Consider the following 18,007-nt stretch of genomic DNA (forward strand, 5'->3'; position numbering starts at 1 on the left):
ATAATAATAAGTCTGGGAAGCATTCCAGATAGAGAACAAAAGACACAGAATGGGAGTGCGGCCCAAGCAGGGACTTTAGGCTGAGAAAAAGGTGGAAAGAAAAGATCATGTCAGGCTGTGGAAGACCATGATGTCAGACTAAAAAGACCAGATTTAATCCGATAATCAAGAGCCACTAAACATTTTGAATATTCCATAGAAAACATGGAATCATCTCGTGAAACGATACACATTTGCACTTTCACAGAGGCTTCTGATTTCTAAATGCCGAGCACTGAAAGGTATTGATGAATCCAGTGACGTTTGCTCAGGAAAACGAAGGACAGGGTTGTAGATGGGAACAAATCGCATCCTAATCTCCCCTGCTCATCACTGTTGGATCCTCCAGGCAGAAGAGACTTGAGCTGGCAGAGAGGGAAGAACTGCAGACCCCAGGAGAGCACCAAAAACCAACAACACGCACAGGCTCCCTGTGGTCTGCGTTTGAACAGCAGGACCCAGGGCAGTAGGACTTCCCCTCTAAGTTTCCTCTCTTCAGGCTACCCCTCGTCTCTACCATGGGATTCGATTCCTTATTCCTTGTTACATCCTAATTAAGACATAAGAACCTGAAGGGTTCCAAAATGATGAAATTTCCACTCCTATGTCTAGAACAGGAGAAAGAAAAAGGCAACAAATTACTTTATTCACCCCAAAGAGAGAAAATAGAAGTTAATGTGTTACAGATGCCACTAGAAGTCTCTCCACAGCGGAATTCTAGGACAGAAGCTAGCCAGGAATAAATATTTGAGGGCCTCGGACACTAAAAACTTAACTTTGTGGTTCCTGAAGTTATAAAAGGGCCAGCATCTAAAGAACAAGATGACACTTGTATCTGCCAAGGTTTCGGATTTTTCTTGGGTCCACTCTTCTCACAGCATGGATGTGATTTATTTAGACTATCAAAGAGCTTTTGATAAGGCTCTCACAAATGCCTATTATTGAAACTGGGTAACCATGGTGTGAAAGGAAAAAGTCCTATCAGTGAATTAAATGGATTAAAAACTGCTGGAGAGGCAAAGAGGCAAGAAGCAGAAATAAATGGCCAATTCTCATGTGGGGAAAGGTTAATGATCGAGGGCTCTTAGGCTCTGTGGGGGAATCAGACTGATACTTCACCAACGACCAAGACAGGGGAGCCCCATGCCATGTTCTCCAAGCATCAGCCCCACACAGAGCCCCCATTGATCAAAGAGTCTGGGGCATAAGGAAGAGATGCAAGCAGTCCAGGGAAGGGTAAATAGGTAAGGAACGTTGTTGATTCACCCAGAGATGCCCCAATCCCGAGCGGACAGAAATAAAATTATAGTAGCAGAATTTTATTGTCTCAGAACTTTGAAACACACTACGGAGAAAGACAAGGGCTCTTTCAAAAGACAAGACCAGATATTGGAACAAAAGTACTTCATTTATGGGCATGATGAAGGGGGAAAATGTTCCACACTGAAGAACAGCTCATGTGGGCATTTAGATCTGCAAAAAAAAAAAAAAAAAAAAGCAATGCCTACTCTATATGGAGAAGTTTAGACATACACAAAAGTGAAGCAGGTAGGAAAGATTAGAATTAGCACCTTTTTTTTTTCTTTTTCAACATTTCCTTAGCAATTCAGGGTCTCTTCTGGCTTCATACAAATTTTAGGATTGTTTGCTTCCAGCCCTTTGAAAAATGCCTGTGGAATTTTGATCGGAATGGCACTGAAAGTATAGATGGCTCTGGGCAGTATAGACATTTTAACAATGTTTATTATTTCGATCCATGAGCATGGCATGGTCTTCTATCTTTTTTGTCTTCTTCAATTTCTTTCATGAGTGTTCTGTAGTTCCTCGAATACAGATCCTTTACTCTTTGGTTAGGTTTATTCCCAGGTATCTTAAGGTTCTTGGTGCTATAGTAAATGGAATCAATTCTCTAATTTCCCTTTCTATATTTTCATTGTTAGTGTGTAAGAAAGCAACTGATTTCTGTACATTGATTTTGTATCCTGCCACATTACTGAATTGCTATATGAGTTCTAGTAGTTTGGCAGTGGAGTCTTGGGTTTTCCATAGAAAGTATCATGTCATCTGTGAAGAGAGAGAGTTTGACTTCTTCTTTGCCAATTTGAATACATTTTATTTCTTTTTGTTGTCTGATTGCTGTTGCTAGGACTTCTAATACTAAGTTGGACAAGAGTGGTGAGAGTGGGCATCCTTGTCGTGTTCCTGATCTCAAAGGGAAGGCTGTCAGCTTTTCCCCGTTGAGGATGATACTCACTGTGGGTTTCTCATAGATAGATTTTATGAAGTTGAGGAATGTTCCCTCTATCGCTATACTTTGAATTGTTTTAATCAGAAATGGATGCTGTATCTTGTCAAATGCTTTTTCTGCATCAGTTGAAGGGACCTGACTTCAAGCTTTACTATAAAGCTGTGATTACCAAGACAGCATGGTACTAGCACAAAAACAGACACATAGACCAGTGGAACAGAGTAGAGAGTTCAGATATGGACCCGCAACTCTATGGTCAAATAATCTTCAACAAAGCAGGAAAAAATATACAGTGGAAAAAATAACTTCAATAAATGGTGCTGGGAAAGTTGGACAGCTATGCGTAGAAGAATGAAACTCGACCATTCTCTTACACCATACACAAAGATAAACTCGAAATGGATCTAAGACCTCAATGTGAGGCAGGAATCTATCAAAATCCCAGAGGAGAACATAGGCAGTAACCTCTTTGATATCAGCCACAGCAACTTCTTTCAAGATATGTCTCCAAAGGCAAAGGAAACAAAAGTGAAAATGAACTTTTGGGACATCATCAAGATCAAAAGCTTCTGCACAGCAAAGGAAACAGTCAACAAGACAAAGAGGCAACCCATGGAATGGGAGAAGATATTTGCAAACGACACCACAGACAAAGGGCTGATACCTAAGATCTATAAAGAACTCCTCAAACTCAACACGCACAAAACAAATAATCACATCAAAAAATGGGAAGAAGACATGAACAGACACTTCTCCAAAGAAGACATACAAATGGCAAACAGACACATGAAAAAATGTTCATCATCATTAGCCATCAGGGAGATTCAAATCAAAACCATATTGAGATACCACCTTACACCAGTTAGAATGGCCAGAGTTAACAAGACAGTAAAGCACATGTGGTGAAGAGGTTGTGGATCAAGGGGAACCCTCTTATACTGTTGGTGGGAATGCAAGTTGGTGCAGCCACTTTGGAAAACAGTGTGGAGATTCCTTAAGAAATTAAAAATAGAGCTTCCCTATGACCCTGCAATGGCACTACTGGGTATTCACCCCAAAGATACAGATGTAGTGAAAAAAAGGGCCATCTGTACCCCAATGTTCACAATGTGGCAATGGCCACAGTCACCAAACTGTGGAAAGAACCAAGATGCCCTTCAACGGATGAATGGATAAAGAAGATATGGTCCATATATACAATGGAGTATTATGCCTCCATCAGAAAGAATGAATATCCAACTCTTTTATATCAACATGGACGGGAATGGAGGAGATTATGCTGAATGAAATAAGTCAAGCAGAGAAAGTCAGTTATCATATGGTTTCACTTACTTGTGTAGCATAAGGAATAACATGGAGGACTTTGGGAGATAGAGAGGATAAATGAGTTGGGGAAAATCAGAGGGGAGATAAGCCATGAGAAACTGTGAACTCTGAGAAACAAACTGAGGGTTTTGGAGGGGAGGGAGGTGGGGGTTGGGTGAGCCTGGTGGTGGGTATTAAGGAGGGCACGTATTACATGGAGCACTGGGTGTGGTGCATAAACAATGAATTCTGGAACACTGAAAAGAAGTAAAATAAAATGAAAAAAAAAAGGACATATTAAAAATCACAATGAATTTTGAAAGACTGAAACAAAAATAAAATGAAATAAAATAATATTAAAAGAATTAGCACCTTTTTCTGAGAGAAAGTTGAAAGATTTGATGCAGGTTTTAACAAAAGCATAACATGTCATGTACGGAATAATCTGGAAATCAAAAAAATCTGATTAATATTAATCCCTTGTGACCCATAACTCAATCTGGCATTTTCAAAACATCATCATGACAAACTTCCCAAGAGAACTTTCGACTTAACCTTTGTCTCCATTTCTTCATCTGTAAAATGGGAATAGAATTTACCTCACAGGATAACTGTAAGGGTTAAATGGGATAGTCTATGTAGAGCATTTAAAGGTAAAAAAAAAAAAAAGTTAAATTATTTTTATTAGTATTGTTGTTATTAGTATTTACAATAGACTAAACCCAAACACACATGCTATAGAGAAGAGATCTATTTCAAGCCATTGTGATTTTCTTATCGGTATCATTCTTACGAGTCAGTACTCATTAAGACACGTAAAGTACTTTCAAATAAAGAACAGAAAACATAGCTTTGAAATATCTTTCCACTAACCCGTTCTGCGAAATGGAAGAGAATTACAAATTACAAATTAATCTAAAAAAGGCAAAAAAGAACATACACATAAATACGCACACAGACACAAACCAGGCAAATGCTAAGGACATATTTATTCTTAAATGTACCAAGAGTAGATCCAAGCTTACCGTGCAGACAGTATTTTGATAAGCTCTTTTCTATTCTGTACACGAAGGTGGTTAGTTTTATACTTGGAGTCATCAATTAGTTCGGGCAAATTCAAGATCTAAAAAGGAAAAATAATTTTAATGCATAATTCACAATTTTTCACGTACCTGCCTGTGAGTGTTCCAGGCTTACCAACATGCTCCCCAGGATCCTTCCTTGCTGACCTTTACACTTCCAGACAAAGGCAAATAGAGCAACAAAGGAACAGAGATGGAAGGATCATGCAAGCAGGGCAGGAGATGCTGGGACTAACTTTGTCATTTATGAGAAGTTTGGGCTACATTTAGGTATATGCCTACAGATGGGAGCACAGAACAAAAGTTATCAGATCCTCACAATAAGTCTTGCCTAGAGAGAGTAGGTACAGAGAGACAAAACCTGATAGAACTGACCTAGTTCCGAGAGCCAATATCGTAACTACATATCCGCACTTACGTGAAGCCCAGAATCAACATAAATCTTGTAGGTACGTCCACTTATTTGTTCCACACGTAAATAAAATAATATTATTCGTCCCAGAAGCCCTATCCAGGATGTTGTACAAGGTGCTAAAATAAAGGAAAAGCACATACATTTGCCCCAAATGTTCGCCATTAAAACAATGTCAAATTAAAAGATATTCTTCCTATAGAAGTGTCACTATTTTTCTTTACTATGTCTCCCTGAAGGAATAACAAATAGAAATGCTTTTATATACTTCCTCTTTTGCTCCTCCTCAATAAAGGGAAAATCTATCTTGCAAGTCCCTTTGGACATCCTGCAATTTTAACGAGACCATAATGAAAGTACCAAGTGGATTTGGGATGGAAAAGAAGTTTTATAAAGAATGTGTGGAAGCAGTGTTTGGCAGTTGTGTTGGAAAGTCAGAAGGAGCATTTATGGGCTCGGGGCAGGCCACGGGGCCAACAGAAAGCTTCGCTACCTTGAGTAATGTATTTGCTTGAAATATAAACATTTAATGGTTTCATTTGTTTCCCATAGTTTAAATACAACCAATCCATTAATCATCTCACAAAGGATAGAGAAGTGAAGAAGTTTCCCTGGAGTAAAGAGAGCATCTCCACTCTGTCCTTTCTCTTTTGCGGGCTCCACTTCCTCATTTCCTTGAGGAATAATAAAGACAACATTACTCCCCCAGATTTTAAAAAGCAACACCACATAGAGCGGCTTTCCTAAAAACCTCTGTGTCACCCCAGCTGATTTCATGATTTCAGAAGCAGCCACCAGGCTTGTACGGGTATGGAAACCCGCCCTCCCCTCTCTAGGAGTGAATAAGTCATTTCCGGAAGAAGCAAGTGCCTTCCCCAAATCACAGGTTAAACCTGAAAATCTGGCCTCACCCAGAAATAGTGTAAGCTGCATAAAAAGCTGCTCATGGGGAAGGACACTATATCATACTCAAAGGGTCTGTCCAACAAGAAGATTTAACAATTTTAAATATCTATGCCCCCAACGTGGGAGCAGCCAACTATATAAACCAATTAATAACAAAATCAAAGAAACACATCAACAACAATACAATAATAGTAGGGGACTTTAACACTCCCCTCACTGAAATGGACAGGTCATCCAAGCAAAAGATGAGCAAGGAAATAAAGGCCTTAAACGACACACTGGACCAGATGGACATCACAGATATATTCAGAACATTTCATCCCAAAGCAACAGAATACACATTCTTCTCTAGTGCACATGGAACATTCTCCAGAATAGATCACATCCTTGGTCCTAAATCAGGACTCAACCGGTATCAAAAGATTGGGATCATTCCCTGCATATTTTCAGACCACAATGCTCTAAAGCTAGAACTCAACCACAAAAGGAAGTTTGGAAAGAACCCAAATACATGGAGACTAAACAGTATCCTTCTAAAGAATGAATGGGTCAACCGGGAAATTAAAGAAGAATTGAAAAAAATCATGGAAACAAATGATAATGAAAATACAACGGTTCAAAATCTGTGGGACACAATAAAGGCAGTCCTGAGAGGAAAATATATAGCGGTACAAGCCTTTCTCAAGAAACAAGAAAGGTCTCAGGTACACAACCTAACCCTACACCTAAAGGAGCTGGAGAAAGAACAAGAAAGAAACCCTAAGCCCAGCAGGAGAAGAGAAATCATAAAGATCAGAGCAGAAATCAATGAAATAGAAACCAAAAAAACAATAGGAAAAATCAACGAAAGTAGGAGCTGGTTCTTTGAAAGAATTAATAAAATTGATAAACCCCTGGCCCGACTTATCAAAAAGAAAAGAGAAAGGACCCAAATAAATAAAATCATGAATGAAAGAGGAGAGATCACAACTAACACCAAAGAAATACAAACAATTATCAGAACATACTATGAGCAACTCTACGGCAATAAATTTGACAATCTGGAAGAAATGGATGCATTCCTAGAAACATATAAACTACCACAACTGAACCAGGAAGAAATAGAAAGCCTGAACAGACCCATAAGCAGTAAGGAGATTGAAACAGTCATTAAAAATCTCCAAACAAACAAAAGCCCAGGGCCAGATGGCTTCCCGGGGGAATTCTACCAAACATTTAAAGAAGAACTAATTCCTATTCTCCTGAAACTGTTCCAAAAAATAGAAATGGAAGGAAAACTTCCAAACTCATTTTATGAGGCCAGCATCACCTTGATCCCAAAACCAGACAAGGATCCCACCAAAAAAGAGAGCTATAGACCGATATCCTTGATGAACACAGATGCAAAAATACTCAACAAAATACTAGCCAATAGGATTCAACAGTACATTAAAAAGATTATTCACCACGACCAAGTGGGATTTATTCCAGGGCTGCAAGGTTGGTTCAACATCCGCAAATCAGTCAATGTGATACAACACATCAATAAAAGAAAGAACAAGAACCATATGATACTTTCAATAGATGCTGAAAAAGCATTTGACAAAGTACAGCATCCCTTCCTGATCAAAACTCTTCAAAGTGTAGGGATAGAGGGCACATACCTCAATATCATCAAAGCCATCTATGAAAAACCCACCGCAAATATCATTCTCAATGGAGAAAAACTGAAAGCTTTTCCACTAAGGTCAGGAACACGGCAGGGATGTCCATTATCACCACTGCTATTCAACATAGTACTAGAGGTCCTAGCCTCAGCAATCAGACAACAAAAGGAAATTAAAGGAATCCAAATTGGCAAAGAAGAAGTCAAATTATCACTCTTCGCAGATGATATGATACTATATGTGGAAAACCCAAAAGACTCCACTCCAAAACTGCTAGAACTTATACAGGAATTCAGTAAAGTGTCAGGATATAAAATTAATGCACAGAAATCAGTTGCATTTCTCTACACCAACAGCAAGACAGAAGAAAGAGATATTAAGGAGTCAATCCCATTTACAATTGCATCTAAAACCATAAGATACCTAGGAATAAACCTAACCAAAGAGACACAGAATCTATACTCAGAAAACTATAAAGTACTCATGAAAGAAATTGAGGAAGACACAAAGAAATGGAAAAATGTTCCATGCTCCTGGATTGGAAGAATAAATATTGTGAAAATGTCTATGCTACCTAAAGCAATCTACACATTTAATGCAATTCCTATCAAAGTACCATCCATCTTTTTCAAAGAAATGGAACAAATAATGCTAAAATTTATATGGAACCAGAAAAGACCTCGAATAGCCAAAGGGATATTGAAAAAGAAAGCCAATGTTGGTGGCATCACAATTCCGGACTTCAAGCTCTATTACAAAGCTGTCATCATCAAGACAGCATGGTACTGGCACAAAAACAGACACATAGATCAATGGAACAGAATAGAGAGCCCAGAAATAGACCCTCAAATCTATGGTCAACTCATCTTCGACAAAGCAGGAAAGAATGTCCAATGGAAAAAAGACAGCCTCTTCAATAAATGGTGCTGGGAAAATTGGACAGCCACATGCAGAAAAATGAAATTGGACCATTTCCTTACACCACACACAAAAATAGACTCAAAATGGATGAAGGACCTCAATGTGCGAAAGAAATCCATCAAAATCCTTGAGGAGAACACAGGCAGCAACCTCTTCGACCTCTGCCGCAGCAACATCTTCCTAGGAACAACGCAAAAGGCAAGGGAAGCAAGGGAAAAAATGAACTATTGGGATTTCATCAAGATCAAAAGCTTTTGCACAGCAAAGGAAACAGTTAACAAAATCAAAAGACAACTGACAGAATGGGAGAAGATATTTGCAAACGACATATCAGATAAAGGACTAGTGTCCAGAATCTATAAAGAACTTAGCAAACTCAACACCCAAAGAACAAATAATCCAATCAAGAAATGGGCAGAGGACATGAACAGACATTTCTGCAAAGAAGACATCCAGATGGCCAACAGACACATGAAAAAGTGCTCCATATCACTCGGCATCAGGGAAATACAAATCAAAACCACAATGAGATATCACCTCACACCAGTCAGAATGGCTAAAATCAACAAGTCAGGAAATGAGAGATGCTGGCGAGGATGTGGAGAAAGGGGAACCCTCCTACACTGTTGGTGGGAATGCAAGCTGGTGCAGCCACTCTGGAAAACAGCATGGAGGTTCCTCAGAATGTTGAAAATAGAACTGCCCTATGACCCAGCAATTGCACTATTGGGTATTTACCCTAAAGATACAAATGTAGTGATCCAAAGGGGCACATGCACCCGAATGTTTATAGCAGCAATGTCCACAATAGCCAAACTATGGAAAGAACCTAGATGTCCATCAACAGATGAATGGATCAAGAAGATGTGGTATATATACACAATGGAATACTATGCAGCCATCAAAAGAAATGAAATCTTGCCATTTGCGACAACATGGATGGAACTAGAGCGTATCATGCTTAGCGAAATAAGTCAAGCAGAGAAAGACAACTATCATATGATCTCCCTGATATGAGGAAGTGGTGATGCAACATGGAGGCTTAAGTGGGTAGGAGAAGAATAAATGAAACAAGATGGGATTGGGAGGGAGACAAACCATAAGTGACTCTTAATCTCACAAAACAAACTGAGGGTTGCTGGGGGGAGGGGGTTTGGGAGAAGGGGGTGGGATTATGGACATTGGGGAGGGTATGTGCTTTGGTGAGTGCTGTGAAGTGTGTAAACCTGGTGATTCACAGACCTGTACCCCTGGGGATAAAAATATATGTTTATAAAAAAAAAAAAAAAAAAAAAAAAAAAAGAAAGGACAAATACCCAACTTCTGTAGCAACATGGACGGGACTGGAAGAGATTATTATGCTGAGTGAAATAAGTCAAGCAGAGAGAGTCAATTATCATATGGTTTCACTTATTTGTGGAGCATAACAAATAGCATGGAGGACATGGGGAGTTAGAGAGGAGAAGGGAGTTGGGGGAAATTGGAAGGGGAGGTGAACCATGAGAGACTATGGACTCTGAAAAACAATCTGAGGGTTTTGAAGGGGTGGGGGGTGGGAGGTTGGGGTACTAGGTGGTGGGTATTATAAAGGGCACGAATTGCATGGAGCACTGGGTGTGGTGAAAAATAATGAATACTGTTATGCTGAAAATAAAAAATAAATTTAAAAAAAAAAAAAAAAGAAAAAAAAAAAAAAAAAAAAAAAGCTGCTCAGTCATTGTACTCAGTGGTAACCAGGATGCCCTCGGATGCTGTTCTCTGAATTTGACTCATCGGACCTCTTTTTTCTGAGCAAGTTGGTATGAAACAGTGGGTCAAGGTAATTATGGTTCTGTCCTTAGCCATGCTGCCTTTCACAGTGTTTCTAGAGAGACTGCTTCCAGTGCTGTGATCACAACCAGCCCTTACCAGCCTGAGGAAGCATTGCCTCGGCGAATGAAGCAATGTCAGCGAAAGTGCCTGACATACTGAGCAGCAAATACATGTGATGTAGTCCAACGAGGTACTATTTCCCCCTAAAGAAATAATGAAGTGTGGGCTTGTTGAGGAAGGACGGGAAAGAGGGAGGAAAGGAAGGAGAGGAAGAATGTCTTTAATGAAACTTCATTTCCTATGAACGTTTCTACTAGACGTAGAGTTCTGGGTGGACCGTTTGGTGCCAGGTGGCTCTGGGCTCCCAGTTTCTGACAAAAAGTCTGCAGTCAGCTGAGGCTGTGTTTCTCCACAGGTAACCTATTACTTTCCTCCAGGTGCTTTCAAAACCTTTTCCTTGGTCCTTCATTTTCAGTGGGAAGACTTGGGTATGTTTACGCATGGATTTACTTGGGTTTATCTTATTTGGGGTTTGCTGAAATTGTGAAATCTGTAGGTTTTTATCTTCCACCAAGTTTGGGAAGTTTTCAGCAACTATGTCTTCAAATATTTCCTCAGCATGTACTCTTCATCCTGGGATTACAATGAGGGGCTCCTCCTGGGATTACAATGATATCAGTGTTAGACTTTTCGTTACCAACCTGAAGGCTCCTGAAAATCTGTTCTTTCTTTCTTCCATTTCTTGGGGGAGGGGACCATCTTTTTTTCTCTTTCTCTCTGTTGTACCAGATTGAATAATTTCTATTTACCTATTCTAAGTTCCTTGGCTTAGTTCCGTTGTATTATTGGGCTCATCTGGTGAGGGGTTTCTTTTTTTTATTTGGTGGTCATATGGTTCGGTTCTCCAGTTTCTAGCTGGTTCTTCTTCCTACCTTCTTTTTCTCTGCTGGACATTTCTCCTTTCCCATTTATTTCAACAGTGTCTGTGATGCCCGTTGGAGCATTTTTATAATAGCTGTTTTAAAGTCTTTGTAAGTTAATCCCAACATCTGTGTCCTCTTGGCATTGGCATTTATTGACTGTCTTTTCTCATGCAAGCTCTGGTTCTTCATATGCTGAGTAATTTTGGATTGTATCCTGGATGTTTTAAATAGTATATTATGGGCCTCTGGGTCTTGTTTAAATCCTACAGCAACATTTTATTGTTATTGTTTTTAGCAAGCAACTGATCTGGTTAGGTCCAGGCCGCAAGCCCCAACCCGCCTTCTGTGTGCTTTGGTTCTTGTGTTAGTTCAGTTCTCAAAGCCCCTGCGATGCTGTTCGAGTCCGTCCTGCGTGTGTCCCACTTAATGTTCAGGCTGCCTCCTGAGCAGTATTCTGTGTGTTAACTTGGTTTGCAACTTCTTTGGTGGGATGGTTAAGATCAGATCAGTGTACATGCAGCTCAGGGCTGAGAGCCCAAGTTCACAAACACCTTCAAAGCTCACTTTCCAAAGCTCATCCCCCTCGGCAGACTCCCTCCAGTTCCCTGGGGCTCCCCTATAGTTAGCCTACTTCCCTGCACACTTCCAGGGTGGAGGCCAAGCAGTGGGAGGACAGAGGAAAAAGCCACAAAGATTCCTCCCTCTTTTTGAGGATTTCCACACTCTCTCCGCTATTAGAGCTCACTTTCGTGCTCCTCACTCCAGGAACAAAGGGCATCTCCTAGGACTCAGCTCTGTTTCCTAGTGCCCATTTCCATGTTTTTGGCTCCACTGTATCCACGAAAGGAAATCACTGTAGAGAAAGCTGGTAACTTAATTCTGGTTTGACAGTTTTGTTTTGTTTTGTTTTGTTTTTTAAGATAATATTTATTTATTTGAGAGAGAGAGAGGAAGGGAGAGCACAGAGGGAGAGGGAGAAGCTGAGCAGGGAGTCTGATGCAGGGCTTGATGCCGGGGCCCTGGGATCATGACCTGAGCTGAAGACAGACGCTTAACCGACTAAGCCCCTCAGGAGCACTAGAGGTACTTTATTTTTTTTTTCAGAGGTACTTTAAATTCTGGTGTTCTTCCCCGGTTTACCTACCACTACTTACTTTTCAGCATCCTCTTAGAGTCGGTCCATACATTCTATCCAGGTTTTATCATTATATTCAGTGGAAGAGACAGGGAGAAGTGTGCTTACTCTATCTTATCCAGAACCAGAATCTCCAAACCTAATTTTTATAGAGGCCATTTACAAAGCACATTCTGTGAGCCAGGACTGGACTGAGTATTTTACTTATCCAATCTAACTCTTACAAAACTCCAAAAGTTATATATTAGGAGAGTTATATATCATAATCTTCATTTGACTGTAAGAAAACAGATGCTTAGCCAAGATTAAGTGTCTCACCAGAGGTCACCCAACTAGTGTCAAGACTCATGGTATGCCTTAGAAGTCTGCTATCACGTCCTCAGACCACCCACTCCAGCATCAACAACAATGCTTACTCGAACTGGAGTTTCCTGTACCCCACCTCAGACATGCTAAGTCGAAATTTTGGGGAATGAAGCTCCAGGAGATTCCCTCTGCATGCTGAAGTTGAGAACCAATGCACATTCCCTGCAATACAAGAAACCTTCAGTCTAAATGACTTTTAAAAGGATGTCAATGTACTTCAAATAGGAATACCCATTAGTATTGGCATCAATCAGCTTAAAATAGCTTACATATGCTCATGTTCCCTACTCTTCTGTATCATGTTAAGAGACATAAAATAGGATTTGTTCTAAGCCAAGGTTCACTTTATATGCAGAAAGATTTTCTGAACGCCAAGCCTTGAACCCCCTGCTCTTGTTCTCACTCTAATTCCTGACAATAAGAGCTCCTTAAAAGGACCCATCCCCAAGTAGCATTAGTCAGCCAGTATATCAAATTCCATTTTGGAAAGACAATAGGCCTAAGTAAATTCTATGCATTCATCACAGACAATACTGCTATATTTCTCCCTAGGAAATAGAGCTGCCCTATCTTTCACTATTTACTTGGCAAAAGAACCATTGATGGGCTTACTATAAAAAACTGGGGACCTCATCTTCCACATGGCCAGTTTGAATGGCAAGCCCCTCAGTAATAGATAAATCTGAACAAAAAGTACTTAGGAGAAACCCACTATTTATGGAAAAGGGAAACAGGCCATTTTTCTTAGGTTAAAAGGGTTTTTAGGGCAAGTTTACATGTAAGGATATATAAAGTCAATCAGTTTGCAAGGTTGTTCAAGATGCCTATAAATGATGGAAATAACATTAAAATCCTCTACTCACAAAACTTTTCTTGAGTATCTCAAAGGATTTGATAGACATTGTCTTAAGCCTCATAACAGGGATTATTATTCATAACTCACATATGGTAAAAGAAAGGTCAAGTATGCCATTCTCAAAGGCCCTCTGATGCTCTCCTTTTAAACAAATGTATCATAACACACCATCCCAATAAGTCATATTTTAGTACTGAAACTTATGGCAAATATTCCGCTTTGAAACAAAAATCTTTTTCAAAAAAACGTTCTTATGGATATTTATGAGGAAGTTCAAAAGTTTCAAACTGATCAGCAGTAATGAATCAAAAATAAAAAGAATTCAGTACAGTTATTTTCAACAGTGAAGAATATGTCAACCAGTAATTCCCCCCCCCCACCCCCCTTTCTGGAGAGAGAAAACTCCAAAACATATGGCCCAGGAAGAAAATCTGTACTCATTTATAGCAATGAACTGGCTTTTACATCTCTGCAGCTAGAGTACGTAAATGACTTCACAGGCAACGGCTTCCGTATGTTTCATATTTTTAACATTGACCGTTCATAATAAAGATTCTTTGATCCTAGATCAAATGTTTGAATCCATTTTCTCTCCGCTTACTCAGAGTCACCGTTATGAAAGCTCCCCTCTTTCCCACCTCAGATGTTCCAGCCTTTCCTGCAATAGGAACTGTCTCTATTTGTCACCTTCTCCGCGGTACTTCCCACCGCTTTGCTGTGGTTTTCCGCTGTGCTCATTAACCTCTCGCACAAAAGAGCCACAGTGATAAATAATTTTTGTACATAAGAAGTTAATAACAATAAAGAAGGTCCCCCTAAGGAATTCACAGGCATCTTTAATGAACCTGAAGGCTCAAAGTGAGTGGTTATCTATAATTAATTATTACAAGAAAATAAACTGCCCATCAGAAAAACATCCTCAACAGGTAAGACTTCTTTTTACCTGTAAGAGAAATTAAAATGAAAACTTAAATGTAAATTTTTAAAGCTAGATTATATTTCTGGGGTTAGAACTGGAAAAAGTGAACAGGAACCGAAAGACTTAAATTTAAAAAAAAAAAAATCTAGGTTAGTAGTAAAAAATCAAATAAAAAAAATCCAAGTGATGCCAAAAACTTAAAATCGTCAACATAAAATTATCCTTAATGACTCCAAGGCCTTTTTTAAAAAATCTTGTTGAGGAACAACATTTTTAATACAATCTTAATTGCTAAAACTTAAGTTAAAACATGAACTCTGCAGAAAGGTACTCATTAAACAAAGGCTAATTTGAAAAAAAATGTTTGGTTTTCTAGTGGCTAAAACAATAATTTGGTATTACATTGTATTTGGGCTTAATTAGGTCTCACGTTGTTAACAAAGAAAAGAAAAAAAAAAGGGAAAGCAAAAAGAAAAAATATCCTGATGCTAAAAATGCCTTTTAAATGAATTCTTTTTCTTTCCCTTTCCTCATTGGAGTAATAGTCGAGGTCATGTTGGTACTATACACTTTGGTTCATTTCAAAATATAGCTAGATACCTCAAAAAAAAAAAAAGTCAGTATGCTAATTCAGACCATGTCCATAGCATTTGGAGTGTAAAAATTGCACAGGGTAGGGGAGAAAGTAGGGGTCTCGAGCTAGCTATAGACCTAAGGACAGTGACAAGTCATTGCATAGATCATTGGCCCATCCCACTGATTATTGATTACCTTGCACACAGTAGCAAACTGCTGATTGTTTCCTGCTCCAACCACAAGATATCCATCCTTGGTTTTAAAAGCCTAAAATAAATAAATGAATACATAAATATATAAATTTATATATTGAAAATACCACAGAAGTTAGCTTCAATTTCTAAAACTTCTACACAGAAAGCATGTTCTAAATCAACATTATTAATTAAAATTATATCAATTAATTAGTATATTTTGCTTTTATATATGCATAGTTATTTCTATGTGGCATTTTCAAAGCACTCTCCAACTCTTCCACTAACTGTTGTAACATGGGTAGGGGTAGGGAACTTAGAAAAATAAAGAAAATTCTAAACTAAACTAAAATAGTTTTGTTGTAATAGTAACACAAAATTCTATATTCATTACTGTATGATTTGTTTGGCTATTCCAAAGTTTTATGCTTTCTTTGTTTCCATTTTTCCTTGGAGGGCAAAGAGCAAGAGGGTACACAGCTTTCTACGAAATGTAAGAAGAATGAAGGGAAGGAAGGAAGGAAGGAGGGAGGGAGGGAGGGAGGTTCCTAAGCTGATAGATTTCATCTTTGAAGATCTCAAATGTAAACTCTTGGACATCATCTCTCTTCTGTAAGTGAAAATTGGCACATGTGAATCTGTGTACCTCATGTGGTTTTATGTACCTGAAAAATGTTTGTCGCTTCTAGGAGACATATTTCTTAGAGCAGCAAAAAGAATATAAATAATTGATACTCCCACCTCCCAGAGTCCTAGACACTCTGGAGAACTCCCTTCACATTTGATCACAGTGCTGGCTGGAGGAACCAACCTTTACCCTCAGAAGGCCTCGTCCCCATTTTTCCTTAAGTAAATGAGTTTCTTTCGTTTCCTTCCTTTTTACATAAAAATTGTTCTGTATCTTCACCTAGTTTTTCTTCACTTACCGCTGCCTCTGAGAAAGATGACCTCTATCTTCCTTGCCAGGGCTTGCTCCTATGCTAACCCTGGTCCCACCTTCACTCACATCCTTCAGAACCCTGTGGTCATCTTTAATCTCTTCATTCCCACTGAGTCCTTTTTCTCCACCTACAATTAGGCTCAGGCCTACACTAAAAATATTAACACAGGAAAACAAAATTTCCATCAGTCCTGACATGCTTCTCAAACTATCTTGAGATTTTCTTCCTTCTCTCCATCCCTAAAAGATACAAAATTTCTACCTGCCTATACTTCTTCACCAATACCATATTCTGATGCTCTTTGTCATCAGGATTCTTACCCCAACACTACACTGACACTATACCTTCTTGACCCCGCTGTATTATTTGGTACTGTTAACCATCCCTTCCTCCAGGAATCTATCTTATTTCTAGGCTCCAACTTTGGTTCATCTCCAATCTCTTGACCTATATTACATATGCCCCCTCTCATGATTTTCTTCTTAGCCTTCAGCATTCCTTAAGGATCTGCAAGGGGTCTTCCACTACACTTGCTTCTAACGGTAGCCACTATGCACACGTGGCTATTGAATATAATTAAACTAAAATCAAATTAGCCATTCACAAAAGACCACATATTGTGATTGCATTTCTATGAAATGTCCAAAATAGGCAAATCCATAGATAACAGAAAGCTTAGCGGTCACCCATGGCGGAGAACATTGGGAGAATTTGAGGAGCAACTATAACTGAGTACTTGGTTTCTTGTGGGGATGATGAAAAGGTTCCACAACTGTGGTAATGGTGGAACAACTCTGTGAATACACCAAAAATCACCGAACTGTCCACTTCAAATAGCCAGATTATAGGACATGTGAATTATATCTCAATAGAGATGCTATTAGGAAAAAATTAAAGTAACAGTTCAGTTCACAGATGCACTGACTACAAGTCAAGCCTTCCATAGCTACATGCGGCTGGTAGCTGCCAAATCAGCACAGATAGACAGCATTCCTGTCATTGCTCAAAGTCCTGCAGTGGGGTGCTGGGAGACCCAAGCTGGTAGTTTGTAGGTTTTCTTTTTATTCTACCTACCAGGCCTAACCTGATATCTGAAGAGTGTCAGGCAATGAATAAGTGGTTTAAAATGTAATGAATCTCTCAGATAACTGCTCCCATGTAATAGGATTGTGGCTAAAATGAATCTCAAGCAAAACACTGTAATGGGGTTTATTCTATTTACATTTTTGCTTGCTTTGGTAATGAATGCTACTCAAAAGATAAGACATGAACTATTTTAAATGATTATTTTCCCAGTTCACAGGGTAAAAGCAAAGTTAGTATTATAAATAATGCATTAGTGTTTCTCAAACCACAGAAAGGGAATTTGCAGTGGACCTGTGAGAGAGGGGCAGAGGATTTTAAGCAGAGATGTCTCAACAACATAGTTGACAGCGTGAAGATACACACGTTGTCTGCTTGCATGTTTGTTTTGCTTTGTTTTGTTTTGTCTAAGTCGGGGAGTGGGTAAGTAATGTGAAGTGAAAATGTGTGTTACCAAGAATAATGTGAAAAAAGACTTTCAAAAATTTTAGATTAGTGACATGATATTCAGCCAGTTTACATTTTGGAAGATACTCATTTCCTTTTAATTAATGCAGAAGAGTTTCTTCCTTAAGCCTTAACTATACCATGAAATATTTCTTTATCAATATATAATTTGTAAAATTTCGAGCACAGAGAACTA

At 39.0% G+C, this 18,007-nt stretch overlaps 1 protein-coding gene across 20 annotated transcripts in view; it reads right to left on the reverse strand.

Annotated features, from left to right (window-relative positions):
* Positions 1-18,007, reverse strand: part of SUGCT (succinyl-CoA:glutarate-CoA transferase) — an 808,589-nt gene that overhangs the window by 431,926 nt on the left and 358,656 nt on the right. For all 20 annotated transcript variants that reach the window (XM_082692660.1, XM_082692659.1, XM_082692656.1 and 17 more), the window contains 2 exons: positions 15,342-15,413; positions 4,618-4,715 (listed from right to left, as the gene is read on the reverse strand). In XM_082692660.1, coding sequence (XP_082548786.1) covers positions 4,618-4,715; positions 15,342-15,413 — 170 coding nt within the window. The remainder of the gene's footprint in view (positions 1-4,617; positions 4,716-15,341; positions 15,414-18,007) is intronic.

This window comes from Mustela nivalis (assembly GCF_964662115.1).
Source record: "Mustela nivalis genome assembly, chromosome: 12".
Taxonomy (NCBI): domain Eukaryota; kingdom Metazoa; phylum Chordata; class Mammalia; order Carnivora; family Mustelidae; genus Mustela; species Mustela nivalis.